Below are 18,449 nucleotides of genomic sequence, written 5' to 3'. Positions count from 1 at the left end.
TTGGCATCGATGTTTCTTCCTTTGATGTTGACTCGGCCATTACTTGCAGTTGCATGTAGAAACATAAAAGCGAATTAGTTGACTCTTTGACCCGATTGTACGTAAATGTAATTGTTACATTGTGACCAGACTTTAAGTAGCGACTTTACGTTCTTCTGTCATGGATAGGTATTTAATATTGAAGATGCAGGTCGTTAATATGGATTGATACAGGGAGGGTATTGTATATGTGACACGTTCGAAATCTGAAGCTTAGAAATTACAGACTTTATTTCTCAGACATATGTCAGGTTTTTATAATTCACAATTTCAAGTTCCGTTCGCCTTTCGAAAAGCCGACGTCTGACAGTGATTCGTTAGAATTTCATGACAATACCGTTGCAATAGGATCCGGTAACCAAAGGAGACTTATCCGGTTTGATAGCACTGATTTCGCGAAACGCGCAACCGCGTATCGGGAAAGAGGGAAAGAGGGCCTGGGAGGGCCAAAGGGAGGGTGGTTCTCCTCGCCTCACAGTCTCCTTCGCCCCCACTACTGGTCCACGTAACTCTTTCGAAAAGTTCGTAAGACTCGCGTAACCAATCCGGAAGCTACTTAGATTTTTCTCTCCCCGCCGATCCCTCGGCCCTATCCTCCAGCTTCGTCTCTCTCTCAGCCGCTTTCTCGTTCTAGTCGTGGGTTCGTAACCCTCCTTTGGCCCTCCCGTCGTCGTTGGCTCTCCTCGGTTTCGTAGTCTCGCGGCGGTCTATCGATCGCCGTGGCTCTCCGCGCTTAGAGTCAACATCAGTCATAATACAGCGCAACGGCATACGGGGGTTATTAAGAATAATACGCATCCTAGGTATATATCCCCCCTAGGCCCGCTCCCCCTCGTCGCTGGCACGGAAAAACGGGGGAAGGAGCGAGTGGTTCGTGGGGGGTTCGGTTGCTAGGGTAACCGGCTGGGTAAAATTCCGCAAAGAAGAAGCATCGCCGTTATGTTCCCGCTGTTGCTCTTGCTCTTATATACGCCCGTTACCACTGCCGCGCTCTCGTTGTATCGACATCTCATCCTCGCGGACGTTATACTGGCTTTTATGAGACGATGAATGTACACTCGGGCCCTGCCCGCCTGCCTTCCTTGAGCACTCTCCCCTAGCCCACCTTTCAACCCTCCGTCTCACTCCGTTTCCCTTCGATACGCCTCATCCTGCCCCCTTTTCTCTCCCCTTCAGCCTTCCTTCGCCAGCCCAACGACTGTTGGCTCCTTTTAACTCGCGAACGATTAACAACATCCGTGTCCGTTTAGTCGGAAAGCGAAGCCGCGTTTCTCTTGATTTCCTCTTTTCTTTCGCGCACGAGCGCGCCTCCGCGCGCCCCTGCGCGCCCCCGCGCGCCCCCGCGCGCACACCCAACCCTCTCTGCCGCGAGCGTTTCAGAGAATCGGACGTGTAAGCTGAGCCGACGGAGAGGAGATCGTAGAGAGCAGCGTGTATGCAATTAATCCGCGTGAATCTCGGTTGGACTCAGCCCCCTCCTCTTTGGTTGCAGACCGGGAGGTCGCCGAGGAGGACGGGGGTTGGCGGTCCGCTACCACCGGAGACGGTCAACGGGAGACCGGCCAATCGAGCCAAAGTACAGGGACTAGTCAGTGCGAGATGGTGCAGGGGCACCAGCAGCACCAGGAGCTGCCCATTATCGATCTCTTAGATGACATTAACGATCAGATGCAGATCGTGCTCAAGTCTGAACCTCTGTCGCCGAAGATAGACGAGCTCGAGTCCTGTCTGCTCACGGAGCAGATCGATTTGCAGACGGAACGTGCCTCGGCCGCGTCGAGCGCTCAGCAAACTAGCCTCCAGTCGAGCAACAGTAGACAACATCAACAAACGAGGACGGTGCTGAACGAAGCTGTTCCGTTCGCCGATCTACGCTGGCTGACTCAGAACGGCGGCCACCAGCCGACGTCGAAGCATCGCGACGCCCCTAGAACCTCTCACGCCGAGGAGCTGAAGAACAATCGCTCGATCAGCGGCACTTATTGTAGCTTCTGCCAGAAGACCTTCTCGCGAGCGTGGTCGCTGCAGAGGCACCTGACCGACACGCACTTCTACGTGCCGCAGTCGCTGTCCTGCGACCAGTGTGGCAGGAGCTACAAGTCCAGGAACAGCCTGGTCAGCCACAAGAGCCAGTACCACGCGAGGAAGGAGCGCAAGGAACACGAGGAACAGTGCGAGGTCACGTATTGACCGACCTCCACGGTTTAGTGACCGAATTCGCGTCGAAGTTCCGTCTTGCCTCGCGTCTCACCCCTTGGACACCATCTACGACGGGGAATACCCATACGCGCGAGGGCCCATGGCTCCTTCCGGCATGAGAAAGCAAAGAGACGCCTGAACGTCCACCCGAGCACTGTTACCCTTCACTTTTGTAAATATCGTTGAATAGACAACTCTCGAGCATTTTTCTGTAAATATCTCGCCTAGTCCCTAGACCCTCGACACGAGTTACCTCGCTGCATGCCAAAGAGAATATACACAGTTACCATATCCACGCGCTAGCTCCCTCATCGTCGGCCGATGACGTCGCGAGAGCTGCGGATTTCGAAATAAGTTCCGCCATCTGGACTAGTCCCGTGCCAAGTTCATGGCTCGAGTGTCTCGTCGCGGCAAAATCGATACCTCTCTCCTACGGTACGACTGTGCTCTTCCTCATCCACCCCTAGGGACCGCACAAGGGTGGTTCACCCCCGACGATAAAGTCAACTTTGTAGCTTTCCCCCGTCGATTAGCGGCGCGAGCGGTTGGCCCGTCGATGACACAACCACGCTTCGATCCGATCGGAGAGAGTCGGGTTTCTGCCGACAGAGAGAAGCCTCGGCTGGTTGGCCGAGGACGAATCTATTTATCGGTCGATTGGACTGTAACCCATCTATCTGTGTCTGGGCCTTTAAAAATAATTTTTCGGTTCAGATACGGCCTCTCTCGTTTCGCTTCGTATCGCTTCTCCTATCGTTCCGTCCGTCACTCTCCCTTTCCTCGCGTCTCTTCGCCTTTCTCATGCTCGCGGCTCGTTCTCTGGCGCGTCTCGCCCTCCGTTAGAACCGTCACGCACGGGACGTTCGTTTATGGAAGTTTGTAGTTACCGTCGAAGTAATCGTCGCATAGCAAGTGTAGCGTGAATGACCGTTAGACGACTGGATGAGAGAAAAATAAAAGGACGATTCGATTGAAAATGTAAAGTTGTTTTCACTTTGAATAAAACACTCACCTAAACCCGGGCCGCCGAAGATCGCGTGGAAACTCTCTCAGATCCCCCGCTAGGCGTTGCGTTCTCGACCTCGTATCAATGATCGACAACCGACCTGTTCGCTTCATCGCATCATCCCCGTTAGAAACAGATATTATCATACTCTTGTATATATTATACTACACACGTTATTACCTACAAGATCTACTCTGCTCTGTCTCGCTGTAAATAATATGCATCGACATTATGGATACATCTCTCTGGTGCTCTGAAACCACTAACGTCATCGCTCACGATCGTTCACTGGAATCTTGGAATTGCTTGCACTCTACTATCCGTAATGCGCTATAAAACAGATCGGACGTATAGAACGACTGTACGAGAGCACAACGATGAATTCGTGAATGAGAACGGTACGGCGCCCTCCGATTTGGAAGTGCTTTCCGCAAAACAGTCGTCGACCATTGTCATCGTGACGAATCATTTCCAGTTGCACGTGGAAAGGGGGTATATTTGCATTTAGAGACTAGTCTCGACGATGGTCAAGTCTCCGACTGTGGGACGTATTGGGGGTTGAAACGGTGACGGTGACAATGGCACGGCGAGGCTAACGGAAGGCGCTTTCACGGAGAAGTGCTCGCTTGGTACCTGTGGTGTCAGATGAAACATAGAATGGGCGTACGATGAAGATGCAATGTGGTAGCACCTGCAAGCATTATCACGTGGTTCCAAAGTAACGCAAAACAGACAGTTTGAGCACGGCTTGGTCGGGTGACGGTGCAACGTGCGCGACACACTGACTAATCGAGAAGGGCGCACGAATTTCTCTGTCTCTCTCTCGGCTCGGATAAAAAGGTGGTAGATGGTGGTGTTGAAAGGGGCAAAAATCAGTCCGCATAAAAATCGAAAAAAAAAAAAAATCTAGAAACTATGACCGATGTCGCGGGACACGTGACCTAGAGAGAGGACCTCTAGAGCGGCGGGGAAGCAAAACGGGTTGGTTCCCTAGATCCGCGTTGGACACACGTGTCCGTGTCCAAACTGACGTTCGAGCCCCCCAAAAACTCAAAAGTAACCCCCTGTGTCTGGTTCTGCCGCCAGGTCAGTTGGCTGGCAGCGGCGCGACCGATGAGTTTCGATGCGAGCCTTGCAACAAAATCCTGACCTCCCTAACGCGGTTGAGGCGGCACATACAGAACGTGCACACCAGGCCCAGCAAGGAACCGATCTGTAACATCTGCAAGCGGGTATACTCGAGCCTGAACAGCCTGCGGAACCACAAGAGCATCTATCATCGGCAACACAGCAAGAACGAGCAGCAGCGCAAGGAGATGGAACAGATACGTGAACGGGAGAGAGAGCAGAGAGAACTGTCGGAGATAGTAAGCTTGCAGCAGCAGCAACAGCCACAGGACCAACAGCTCGATCAACAGTCGCGATTGGGATAAACGATCGAGAACAGCCGTGAAATCTCCTTCGGTTTTATTGGTCCCCAGGACCTCGAGATCTCGTCCTATCGAGGGCTCGCGACCTTCGCGATCCAATGGATTATTATATAAGAGCGATTACGCGTGCGTCCTTGGATGGATCTGAGAGATAGGGATCGAGAAGCCTGTTCCACGCGTGCGCCAGTTCTCGTTTCGATCGAGACTGATTTAGGGTCAGAAACGTAGTCGGAGCTACTGTCGATCATCGTTACGCACCGTTGCTTAGGGTTGCCAATCGTTTCGATCGTATTTACGTACACGAATCGTATGTAGTTGTTGAAGAATCTCCTGTAAGACACACTGGTCGGATTTATCGGTTTGACGGACAGTATCGTTGGGTTATCTAGTAATACATGTCCTGTTTTCTGTCGTTCGAAATGCTGACGCGCGATAAGCTATCGGTTTTTGCATACATTCTCTAAGCGTACATCGCGGATCTCGTTCATTCTTCCACGATGACCTGGAGTCAGGAGAGGGTGGTCCATGGAATCCAATCGTGAAGGAGACTATCTGATAGGGGGCGATACTGTTATTATTATAGTTTTCGAGGAACAAGATATCGGATTAAGAAAATTCAATGAAAATCTAAGGGCGCTGGAGTCGTGCTGGAAAAAAATTTAATTTTTCTACTATAAGGTTATAAAAAGAGAGAGATATATATACATATACATAGATACATATACGTTACGTTGCATGTAAATACTTGCTCGGGTTGAGTAGTTAAAAACCTTCGCTTCGAAGACGTTTCCTTTATTTAACTTCGATGGGAGTAGCAACGACCCCCTTGTTATTTTTTCTTTGTGTTTAATTTGATCAACGAAGGGTGGTGATCAGTGGTAACCCGCGCGCTCTATCACCAGGTACGGTGTTACAAGGAAAGTGGCAGTACAAACGTGAAAATACACTATAAGTTAACCTGATGTACCTAAGTTAGCGATCGCAACTCTCTCCGCATCCTACGCGTGCAGGTTGACCTGTATGTAAGGGCAAGATTAGTTGGCTCCTCTCACCCTGTCTATCGTTGTCTCTGTGAGACTTTAGTACAAGAGTAGGGGAAATAGCCGTGAACGCTTTAGCCAACTGATTGTGTTTAATCTGTAGACGCGTCTCCTTTCTTTCTGTCCTCTCCGTCAATCTCTTTCATTTTTATTTACGTGTTGAAATTTAAACTAAGAGAAGATATTGTGAGATGCGATTAAGCGAATTTTTTCAATACCTTTTTCGCAGGAAATGGTGCAATTAGTACATCGAAATGTTTTAATCTTTTTATTTTAAATACCAGAAAGGATTTTCGTTTTTCTAATACTGATATCATGCGTTCATGATCTTGAGAGTAATTTCGTCCAGACAATCAATGTCGATTGTTAAATTAACGTATTTGGTTTTTGATTAGATTTAATGGGGGTGGCATTTTTCATGCCACGATTCAATTTTAGGCTATACTATATGTTGGAAACATACTTTGTGTGACTCTAATGCTTTGTTCTCCTTGATGATAAGTAAACAAACGTTTTGAGACGATTTAACAATTGTTATTGAATATTTTTAGCTTCGATAGGGTCTTTCAATGTCGATATCGAAACAGAAATTGTGATAACTTATGTTATTATTTTTATTTTTTTTTTCTTTAAAATGTAGATTAAAGATTTTGTTTAACGTTCTATCTCTATGCTCGACCGTAATAAAAATAAACGAAAAAAGAGAACAAAAAAATATTTATCGCGAGCGTTTAGAACATTATCGAAGAGAGAGCGTCGCCTGTACGTAGAATGTAAATAAAATCCGTTCAGCCGAGAGAATGGCGCGCGTTTGTGCGTGCGTGCGTACGTACTCATGTAAATAAGAAAGTCTTTTATATCTGAATTTATCGATGCACAAGCGTAATTACGTAACTATATGTATAGAGAAATTTATAAACACGGTACATACACACTCACGTTTCACGTACACGCACAAGTATACAAACATTTATTTTTATCGCTGGTATCGTCGACTTTCTTTTATTGGTTTATTTTTGTTTTGCGTCTTTAATTATGTTTATTACCAGGCTTTCGGGGATAGCGCGTATGTCTAATAGGTACTCACGCACGTATACGCTTACCGTATCCTTCTTTTTTTTTCTTTCCATTTCGTTGCTACTATTTTAATTGGATTCTCGAATAAATTTAATTATCGTTTAACGATTATTCTTACCATTATTATTACTATTATTATACAAATATGATTATTAATATTATTATTACTATTATTAATATTATTATTATTACGATTTATCATCCTTATTTATGAATAAAATGGTTCTTTTGTACGCTGAGAGAGAGCGGCCCCCTCTTATTTCTCACGTGTCGGAGAAAGGTGCACGCGGGTAACGTGGTGCGCCGCTCGTTAACCTTCGCGCACCGGATTATGCAACCTGGACGGCGGGTGCCGTTTCGCGTTTTCTTTTTTCTCTCTTCTCTCCTCTCCTCTCTGTTCTCTTTGGCCGCGTTACACCTCGTTGCCCCTGCGTGCGCTTCCGGCCGACCCACATATACACGCACACGCCGCCGTGTAGCACGTGAGCCCCAGACCCCGTGACACGTATATTCGCCCGAGGTGGCTGCCACCTCCGTGTTCCTTCGTTCTCCGTAGTCAATGGGTGCGCGCGCGTTCACGCTTCGAAACACCCGAGGGTCAGACCATCGAGAAATAAGCCGTTATATATACCCCCTTCATCCCGAGAACACGATCTATAGCGATTGGAGCAAGTATGGAGAGGTACAGTGGCTGGGAAAGTATTTTCAAAAAATTTACATTTTCTTTATAGTCTAGATGTTTTTGAAAGTCGAGTAATTAGTCAGTTTCAATTCAAAATAGTGTAATTTTTAGAGTCACGTGGATTGTGTCACGCTCTGTTCCATACAAGTTTCATTCAAACAGACACAATGATTCGAATTTTAAATAGACCCATAATCAATCCATTATTTCATTGTTTGATAGAGTTTCATTGGTATGCAACAGAGCTTGACGCGTGAAAATTACTTGAGATAGTTTCTGTAACAATCGAGTCTGCTCCAAGTGCCTCGCTATATTTCATCCACTAACTATGTCCTCCCTTAGTCAACTGGTCACCGAAGGCCATTTCCTGATCGTAAATAACGCCAGAAACGTCCTCTACGTTTACACCAATACCAGCTTGCTTCTCAAAGAGGCGGTAACTGTACATTCGCGCAACGACGAGAGATAGAGTGGTGGGGATATAGCTTCTCAGTGGCCTTGAGCGGCCATTTGATTCTGTGCTGTTTCTTTTCCCCTGGAACGGAAACTCCTCGGCAGCCTCGGGGCGGAAGAGGAGCTTTCGCCCAGGTCAAGTTCAACCGGACCGAGAGAAATTGCTCTCCCGACGACATTGAGGCCCTCCGTTGCATTCTCAGACGCTTCATTATCGCATCGTCGCGCGTACTGGATCGCTCCTCGCGAGGAGCATTTAGCGCGGAGGAAAAAGGAAGAATTCGGAGAATGCAGCGAAGGTCTCCCTATCTTTCTCTCTCTCGCGACCATCACACAGTCACGGCTCAGGGCCGCGCAGGAACGTGGACGCGCATCGATAACACGTGCCTCGAGATTCGTAGAGAATCCCGACTTCCGGTGGTGACGATCGGCGATCGTTGCGTTACCCTATTGGTCAATGACAAACCAGAGCCCCGAGCCACCTTTCTCTCTGCGATGAAACGGAAAGAAACACAGAGAAAAGAGAATTCGAGCGGCCGCACTACGTTAGGGGGTTGAAGTAACAACCCCTTCGAGAACAACAGCTGCGATTGGCGGCCCCTCGACACGTGCATCTCCTTATCAGTCCCTCCTTTCCGCTTTTAGTACCTCGAACGTGCACCTCTTTCACCTTCCTAAATAAACCAATCGAAGTCCACGTTTAGCCCACCCACCCTCTACCCCCTCAACCATTATCATTGTCACCACATCAAAACCCCTCGGCCCTGCGCATTGAAGAACACCATCAGCGTACACTAATCATGTCCAGTGATATTAATGGCAGTCGTATCTTTGTTCTTGTTTGTTCCCGGTCCCGCTCGCTCGGCTATACGTTCGGCTCTGGTTCGTCATTGTTCTGTGTGTACCTACCCGCTACCTTCACGAACACGGATTTGCGCTGGGGGTCCATCCACACACGTGGCTCTCCGTGTGCCTCCTCCTACGCCACAAATATTGGTTCGTAACGGAAAAAATATCTTTTCTTTTTAATTGGGTGTCGATATTTATTACGGACATATATTGGTGCTTGGTCTCTCTCTCTTTGTCTCTCTGTCTCTCTGTCTATTTCTCTCTTAAATTCTCTCCTTGCAACTCTTCACTGCTATTTTATTCGATCTTTCTTTGCCACTTTCTCTACTTCTTTTCTCTCTCTTTCTCTTTGCTTCGAGTTTTGTTACTTAACTATCTTTTTCGTTACCGCTGCTTTCTTTCTCTTTCATTTCCGTCTCTCTCTAATCGCCTGTTCGTTTAACATGCTCTCTCGCGATTCTATCACGCGTTTCATTCGTACGGTTAACGATAACGATCGCCGTGTCCGCCGACTCGGAACGAAATCGCCTTATCGGGGGCCTGCAGCGAGTCAACACTCGGCGATCCTCGCGATGAGATTGTCGCATCCGTTGCACGGCAGCCTGCTACACACCCCGGGCGTCTGCTATACCTGTGACGTTTGTGGTAAAACCCTCTCGACGAAGCTCACCCTGAAGCGGCACAAAGAACAGCAGCATTTCCAGCCCCTGAACAGCGCTGTCTGCGCGCTCTGCCACAAAGTGTTCAGGACGCTGAACAGCCTGAACAATCACAAGAGCATCTATCATCGTAGGCAGAAATAGAGCCGGTTATCGTCGCGTCACGCTCACGCCGTGCCGTGGAACGCTGTGAAACGAGCTTAGTAGAGACGGAAAGAGGGAAGAAACGGAAGGAAACGGGGTGTCAATGGACGACGGCAACCCAGGGGCTCCGAGGGAGGACGAGAAGACAGGCTTGTCGACAGCATGGCCGCTGGAGGGACGGGAGGGAAGAAGGACCGCGCTCTGTGTTCTCATTTTCACTTTCCTTTCCGTGATTCGTGTTCGACCGTTCGCGAGGCCACGGTTCCCTTATCATCGTCCTCTAGTTTCGTCGTTCACGCTTGGAGACTGCCCTGGGACATCGCGTCGGGGTGCATCCGCCGCGTGAACCACGGAGTTGTTGTTACATACATTGTTAGTTATTACGATCGGTTGCGTCGTGGCCAGTGGCGTTCGTTGGTTCGATTGCTCTGTTAACGTTTTGCGATACCATGGGACCAGTTGCAGTAACGAGATCTCTCGCGTTCGGTAGCACCCTGACCAGAGCGTGAGGTCCACGGGGCGAAAGGCACAGTAGAGGGGCGTAATAGGGAGTCCTTCTGTAGAAGATGCGTTTGCGACATCCCGAAGATATCGAGACGGGGCTGGCTTAGAGAGAAACAAAATCAGTGCTTCCAGACGAGAGTGAATGGGCCCGTGCCGGTTTACGCGGCGGTCGAGTGTCGCGCAGACTCCTCGAGAGACACTCCGTGTTCTCCAAACATATGTTCGCCGAGCTCTATCACTGCGCTGCTCTTCTGAGCAGAGTTCGCGGAGCTCGGCACTCCCTGGGAACTTGGCCTCGGTCTTCGTAGACTAGCGTGTTATCATTGTTAGGAGTAAGCGACGCACACAAGTGAGATTATCACAAATCGTACGACGAGGGAGCAAATTCTCTCCGAGACGAGAGGGCTCCGGTTTTTCGGAGCCACGCGCCCTTTCCCCCCACCTATAGAAGTTTGTGGGGGGAGTCGAAGTTCAGGGTCGCGTCCCGTCCGCAGTCGAGGCCCGCTCGTTGCCTCGAAGTCGCGGGCCCCGGAGCTCGCGACCGCTCCGAGCGACCTTTAGCGCGAGCCGACGACGATCCGCGACAACTCGAATTCGTTACGATTTCTTGGAATTGGGAGAACGCGTTAGGGCCGAAAAATTAGGGTAAGTCGTATAGTTATTTTCGTCTACTTTTATACAGTAATCCCCTCGATCTATCCACGAACGGGATATTTGAATTTGGCGCGGAAACTTGGGTCGTGTTGTGGCCCTTGACGAGCCACCCTCGAGGGCTCAAGACTGGCTGCGGTTTAGGGAAGCTCGTGGACAAAACCTCGCTCGGATCGTCGTCGGCCCTCGTTGACGGTGCTCGTGAAGAAACGTGGCGGCTTCGTGCGTCGCGGCGCGTCGAATGGACGCTGCTAGTCGGCACTCTCGCAGATGCAACACGTCCTTCTGCCGCGAGACAGCCTCCGAGGCGCGCCGCGACTCCTCGTATCGAGATACATACGGCTTAATCGCAGGCTATATATACATACGGTAGTTAGATAAATATATTGCAAGCAAAAGGAGAAAATGCGAAAAAAAGCGAGGGAGGAGAATACTTCCAGGTGTCGTAGCGGCGACACCATCGTCCAACTAACTTTAGGCGGAAACTAAGCGTTTCGACAAGACTGTAAACAAATAACCGGAAGACTCGAGCGTGTTTTTCATTGTTTCGACGTTTAAGTGGGGGTGGGATGGGGGATGATGGCTGCAGAGGGAGGAAGGACAGCGAGGAAAGGGACTCTTGGGGCGGAGAGTACACGCGAAGGGAGCTGAGGGTGGGGGGAGTCCGTCGCGGATCGATCAACGCGATTGTAAAAAGTAAATAGAATGTTTAACGAGAGTTAAGTTACGCTGAGTCAGGGTATACTCGTGGCGGGGGTGGGAGCTCTGGCTCCCGATCCTCCCGCGACGATTTTCGTTCCCGTTCCGCGACGGAGAAGGGAAAGAGAGATCCATTGATATAATATTAATATAATATATACATATATATTTTATCTTAATATATTCATTCCATATTAAATGCTTTAGCGGGGGTACCTTGCACACAAACACACATATTCATTTTCAGTGGTATACACCGGGCTTTACATAAAGTACCTTATTTTTATTACTACTATTTTCTATTATCGCTAGTGGAGTTTCACATTCTTATCACTATCGTCGTCGTCGTCGTCGTCGTCGTTAGGGTCGAACGAGAATATTCTTTCATTTTTCATATTCACATCTCACACACATGCACACCGTCGGTCGTCACCGTGTAACGTCACTCGTTCCTTCTTTTTATTTCCTTCGTTTCTTCGTTTTTTGATGGAAATCCGCGTGTCATCAAGGTTTCACAGACACGCAGTACACACGCACACAGAGACACGCACAGATACGCCACGATACTTGTTGAGAGAGTCTAACTTGAACAATACTCAGACGCGTGGGAGCGAGAAAAGCGGGAAAAGGAAGGCGCGTTTCACCCTCGCGCGGCCTTGGCGCGTTCATTTGCATACTTCGTTCGCTGCCACCTCTCCGCGAGCAACACCCGCCGTCTTTGCCTCTTTCTTACGCGCGCTTTCGAATTTCCTTTTCTCTTCGATCGAAGTGGGAAGAGCAAGGGGAAGGGGGATCGCGATGACGACATCGTCGAGATCTCTGAACGACGTCTGAGACCGCGTCGCGTTCAGTAATAGGCGTTTTCGGATTTTTTCCGGCAGTCCGAATGCGTGGGGCAGATGGGGCGAGAAAGAGGAAACACGGTCCACTAACACTGACAGGTTACTTATATAATTAAACGATAATAGCCATATATACATATTAACCGACAACATAGCATATACCTATATTTTAGTAGAACTTTGATAAGCAACCTCGCGAGGACTTCCTGGCGTCAGCGAGATTATTTCTTGGTTAACTTTCTTTGCATTATGTTACTCCAACCTCACCACAGTGACTCTGTGAATGAAAAGCTACAGTCGGTACTAAATCAAGTGGCTACTCGAGGACAACTGTTGGGGAGCTTTCCCCACTTTTGCTTTCAGCCTCTATCCTACTTTTTCTTTCATAGAAGTCTGCCAGAAAGAAGCCAATAGGACACACAGAGTGTCTTATCTATCATAATGCACAATCAAGAAAGTGTCCATTTGATTTTATTTCTACTGTATCTGTTCCCCGATAAATGTACCTATGTATTATTTTTACATCGTTTAAAACGGTTCGTCGCGCGTCAGGTAGGCCTAACGATGGTCCCCGAACGATAAACATATAGACAGACTAGGTCCCGTCGTGCGTCGACGTTTGTAGATGATTGATCGCAAAATAATTCGCAGAACACACATAGACACGATACGATATATTTTACAGCGTACTAATTCACACACTGTGCATCATTGTAAAAACGGTGAACTCAGTCGAACATAGGCACCTGTACACACAGACAGCACGTACACATAAAGGTACAGGTGACACAGACAGATCGATATGTATTTATCGAGGAATACTTCAAACAAGGACATGCGTACACAGACACACAGACTTGTACATCGTTAGATAGGCTATGATAATTTAAATTAGGTTATATTCCGTTCGAAATGGTCCGCGTCGCTCGTATTTTCGAAGTCACCTCTTCGTCGAAGATTTCGATTGGATTTCCTTCGGCTGAGATTCGAGATCTCTGAAGAGAGGGAAGATTTAGCGATATTGCGTAGGAGTCTTGACGCAAGTTAAGCGAGAGTCAGGAAATGGTTAGGCAGGTTTCTATTTAGCGTTCGAAATTACGCTCGACGCAGAACATTATTATGCAAAATGTAAACGCAGTGGGGGAAAAAGAGGAACGATGTCGGTAGAAGGAAGTGTGGTGTTTTCTTTGTTCGGGTCGGATAGAGGGAATGAAGAGGAACGAAGCTTTAAATTATTGAGAGAGAGAGAGAGAGAGAGAGAGAGAGAGAGAAAGAGAGTGAGCGAAAGATCGAGCGAGAGAGAGAGAGTGCGTGTGTGATAAACACGATTTTATAGTAGTCAGTAATTGGGAGAAAGAACTGATATTGATAAAATATTTAAACTAGTAGATTTATTCGAAGAAATTGATTTGCGACTACTGTAAAAGAGGAAAAAAGGGAAAAACAGAAGAAACATAAAAATGGCCAAATATAATTGCGGAAATATATATTCGCCGTCCGATCCGCGCGGTCGGCGCTATATTACGAGAATAATAAATTATTAATGAAATTAATATAAATTGAATGAATATTTAACTGCAAATTTGTATATTAGTAGAGAGGTTTATATTAGAGTATCTTTCCTTTTTCCGCTCTTTGTTCGTTTATCGTTCGTTTTAGTTTCCGCGTGAACGCGTTACGAAATTGCGAGGAGAACCCCGTGGAAACCGCGGTTGTTACTAGATAATTTATAATGTTATTCCGACGGCTCGTTGAGTGCAATGAGAACAAGACCGTTGGGGGTGGGAGGAAAATTGGAAAAAGAAGGGAAAAAAAAGTGTAAAATAAAACACGCCGTTCTCGGAATTCGCGCCTCTGTAGTTGGCCTTGCGAAACTCGCGCAGAAGGGACAAGAAACGCGACGGTGCTTCCTAATTTTTTACGATTGGCCAGTGCAAAATATTGAATCGTTCGAAGTCGTTTATTCGAACCTCGAAAGAAAGACTGAATCGTTAAATTGAACGTGTCGTGGCTGGCTGCGCGTTCCGCTTCTACCCCTTTTCGAACGAGGGGGTGGATGGAACGATGACGAAAGTTGAGACGGAAGTTCTTGAAAGGCGAAACGTTCGATTACGAAGAAGATAAAAAAAAGAAAGAAAGATGACTAGGGAAGAACTGGAGACGCGTACCTGATTGCATTTATAATTTAAATGACGCCGCCATCTGCGACACGGTTTGGCGTCAGACTGAATTGGACTGATTTATCTATTCTTCTTTTCCTTTTCTTTGTATTTTTTTTCGTTTCTAATCGTTCTAATTAGTGAACTTTTACATTGGACTGATCATATGAACGTTTTTATTGACTGAATGTTACCAAACGATTGTTAATTAAAAGTATCTAATTTCTAAGTTAAAGCGTGAATCCGATTTATCGGATTTTTTTGGCAGGGCACCGCAGGAGTTCGAATCCACTGAGAAAGAAGGGTAGGAGGAGAGGAGAAGGGCAGGAAATCATAGAGAAATGTGTTCCTTGAGAGACGATGTACATTTTCGTTTACGGTTCGACAGATCCACGTTTCCTTCGTTCACTTCTCGTTACTGTGTTCTTATCTTTGATATTTGTTCACGATAGGCCTTTGCAATTACTGTTTTGTTTTATGGTCAAGGGTAAGAGGCACCTCTATATACACGCACACACACCTACACATACAGAAGTTTTAGGTTCTTCTTTTTCTTTATCACGTATTAATTAATCCGTAGACTTATGCAATAGGAACGATAGGACCTTACGTTGCTCTTATTTTTTTCTTTTTCTTCGCTCACTGTTCTTTATTTTTTTTTTTATTGCCAGCAGCAGCTATTTTACACACGGTACAGACAGGGAAAAGTAAGCAGCAGTTCTCGTATAAACCAGCTTCCTTAAATATAAATAGTAAGCGGTTAATTCCGGTTCTTTAATTACCTTACGATAGAGTTATAAATTAGCGATCATCCACGGATACTGAGCAGACATATTGCAAATCATCGATGATAACGATTGCCTGCGCGAAAACACACCGTTGAATAGAATTATTTTTTTCTTGTAACCCTGATTTCTTATTTTCGAGAGAAAGGGCGAGTGTGAGAGAAAGCGAGAGAAAGAGAGAGAACGAGGAAGAGAGCAAACAAAAAATAGAAAAGAAAAACCATGAAAAATAGCAGCGAAGCACTGAAAGAATCATTTGAGAAATGAGAATCGAGCTTATCCGAGATTCGTCAGACATGTAAAAATTGTATTGAGAAATAAAAAAGGAAATAAGACAATGGAAAAATAGGAAAACACCCCGGTGCCATCGGCTCGAAGCATCCAGTTAAACATAGGGGAGGGGGGCAAGAGGGAAAAAAGTCTGAATTCTTTCCGGTAACGACTCCGTTTTCGGGTACAAATCGTTTCTTTCTTAAGCGAAGTATGTCCGAGCGTTACCGTGCTTACTTATTATTTGTTATCTGCCAAGGTGTTCTGGTTATAATATATATATTTATTGACGACTATTATTATTATATTATAATTATAGTTATTATTTTTTATTTTTAAGCAATGTCAAATGCATCTTAATATATTTTCACCTTTTTTATATATATATATATATATACATAGATGATATATATATAATATGAAATGTACTATTTGGTTTAATAACTCGCTTGTATTTATTTTCACATACGTTACATTTTTCACGCCACTTCAGCTCACCTATCACATCCTCGAAGGCGTGCATCACGTCTGTGCCATGTATTTTGTTTCCACCCCTCCGTGTGAACCCGGCAGCCCTGTTTAAATCGTCACCGTGAGCGCACGTCGCCTCACGCTTCTTTCTTTCAGCTGGGAAGGTAAGTTAACGCACGAACGACCTCGCAGGTCGCTGGAGAACCGCTCAATTTTCCACCCTCCCTGAGCGGCGATCATTCACTGATCTCGCCTAACGAGCTGTGCTCCATTCGGAATTTAGTAAACGCTTGTCCTTAACGAGGGAATCGTGGACAGCACGCGTGTGGTCGCGTGGAGACCGAAGTAAGAACGATTCAACAGAAGAATGGCTCGCCACAGATATGTTAGACGGCCCTCGAACGGGGAGAAACTGGCGCACATGCGTGCTACTGTTTTCCCCGTGGAATTTTGGCTGCCAGAAAAAGGAGAGCCACGTCCAGCCGTAGTCGCTGGAGGGTGGAGAAGGACCATAGTTCGAGGCAAGATCGACTGTGAGAGAAACGAGGGCCATTCGCGCGAGCACGCGACAAAGAGAACGATTAAGCCGCCACGCCGCTCACGCGTATTATTACGTTTAAGTTCGAATTGCATGCTTTAAGTGTCACCCAGAATGCTCAGTGTCTCCCTATTCGTCGTCTCCTTTTATTTCTCTTTTCTCATATATATTTTTTTCATCCCCCACCGCCCGCATCCGACACACCCCACAACGTGTTTTGTTGGACGCCGCGACGTCTAACGAGGCTCGCGGACATTATATCGCATCTGGAACGACTGGAAAGCGTCTCGTACGTATTCCTTGGATCGAATTCTATGAGAACCGATTCAACCCTCCCCTACCATTGTTCCCTCGTTCACCGTCGCCCCGTGTAGCGTTTTGCACGCGCGAGTGTCTGCGTGCGCACGAGCGTCGTATACAAAGATTTCATAATTCGAGAAATCGTAGCGAGGCCGAGCTCATCAGCGGGAGGAGGCCGTGTTCACCATTCCTTTTTACCGTCTGAAGTTTAACGAGACACGCGGCCCGAGAAATTGGATAAAAAGCTTTTTTTCCCCCGGCGATGCGGCATTGAACGAAACGAGCCACGGCCTCGCACCGTTCCCCGTTCGATGGCTAAAGGGCGAAGGAGAAAAGGCCAGATACAGCATTATGCGATCAGACACACGTACACAGACACGCACAGGTGGCGTACCACGCGAGAGAAGCTTCGAGCAGCGTCCGACCGGGTCCCTTTTAATTAACGAGCACACCGCGCTCGTTAGAAATGAACCGCACCTTATTGACGCTTAATTCGTCCCCGTGTTCTTCGTTCGTCAGACGCTTCATCCCGCCTCCTCTGTCCCTTTATCGCGATCAAGCGTGTGCATAGAGTCGCGAAATGTGTCTGTCACGGACGAAGCTGTTCCACTTGTTCCCCAGCGCGTCTTACCACCCTTTGGCTCCGCGGAGAAAAACTGGCATTGAATGTTCTTACTTCGCTCCCCCAAAAGGCGACCGTTTCGAAGCGTCCTCGCAAGTGTTTCCACGTACACACACACACACACGCACATACATACCTTCTTTTCTCCTTTGTATCGAGCGTCTCCTACGTTTCTTCTCCTTTCGAACCACCTTCAGTCCCGCGACGTTTGAAAGAAAAGCGCGGGATGCGGGAAAATGTGGATCGCGTCGCGATTCGACGTCGATTTCGCGGAGGCGCGCGCGGTTGAGGAATGAGAACGGGAGATCGCGATGAATCCCGGCTCGTCTCGGGGCGAACCACAGCCGGAAGTCCGTGAATAATTTGAAAGCGACCGGGACAATGACGGGTCACGAGGGGAGACGTGAATCGCGCGATGCAGAAAGAAGAAAGGATTCGAGAAACGTTCCTTCGGAGTTTTCTCGCGCTTTCATCAGGAATCCACCCCCCTTGAGATGCCCACCCCAGCGGTAGGGGAGGAGGCGATGATTTCTTTTCTCGGACGATACCTGTGCCGCATCGTTTAGGAAAATATGAGCACGAGCAAAGAGGAGCGGAGCGAGAGGCAGGTGGAAGGTTGCAGGGTGAGAGTGAGGGATGATGAAGGATGCTGGAGCAGCGAGAGAACGAGAGAGAGAGAAAGATGAAGAGTGTGTCGCTTGATAAGAGGGGCCTAGGGGTATAAGTGTAGGGGTTGCAGCTGCATGAGGTGCATTGTTGTGTTTCAGTGCTCACCTCTATGACGGGGATGACCTTGAACTCTCTGAACACCCAGTCAGCGAAGAAGATGTTCACCTGCCAGATGTGCGGCAAGGTGCTATGCAGCAAAGCATCCCTGAAACGCCACGTAGCCGACAAGCACGCCGAGCGACAGGAGGAGTACAGATGCGTCATCTGCGAACGGGTCTACTGCTCGCGTAACTCCCTGATGACCCATATATATACCTATCATAAGAGCAGACCCGGCGACATTGACATTAAGTTCTTTTGA

The 18,449-nt window shown here is 47.6% G+C and overlaps 2 protein-coding genes across 4 annotated transcripts in view; both read left to right on the top strand.

Annotated features, from left to right (window-relative positions):
- Positions 1-2,377, top strand: part of LOC143182748 (uncharacterized) — a 29,934-nt gene extending 27,557 nt beyond the window's left edge. For all 3 annotated transcript variants that reach the window (XM_076383941.1, XM_076383939.1, XM_076383940.1), the window contains exon 6: positions 1,532-2,377. In XM_076383941.1, coding sequence (XP_076240056.1) covers positions 1,532-2,229 — 698 coding nt within the window. In that variant the 3' untranslated portion in view covers positions 2,230-2,377. The remainder of the gene's footprint in view (positions 1-1,531) is intronic.
- A 15,820-nt stretch (positions 2,378-18,197) lies between these two features.
- On the top strand, positions 18,198-18,449 carry LOC143182755 (uncharacterized). The gene has a single exon (XM_076383956.1). It carries the CDS (start codon positions 18,198-18,200, stop codon positions 18,447-18,449), a length of 252 nt encoding a protein of 83 aa, XP_076240071.1.

Source organism: Calliopsis andreniformis, chromosome 9 (assembly GCF_051401765.1).
Source record: "Calliopsis andreniformis isolate RMS-2024a chromosome 9, iyCalAndr_principal, whole genome shotgun sequence".
Classification (NCBI taxonomy): domain Eukaryota; kingdom Metazoa; phylum Arthropoda; class Insecta; order Hymenoptera; family Andrenidae; genus Calliopsis; species Calliopsis andreniformis.
The sequence above is the reverse complement of the archived record's forward strand: the minus strand, read 5'-3'. Positions and strand labels throughout refer to the sequence as shown.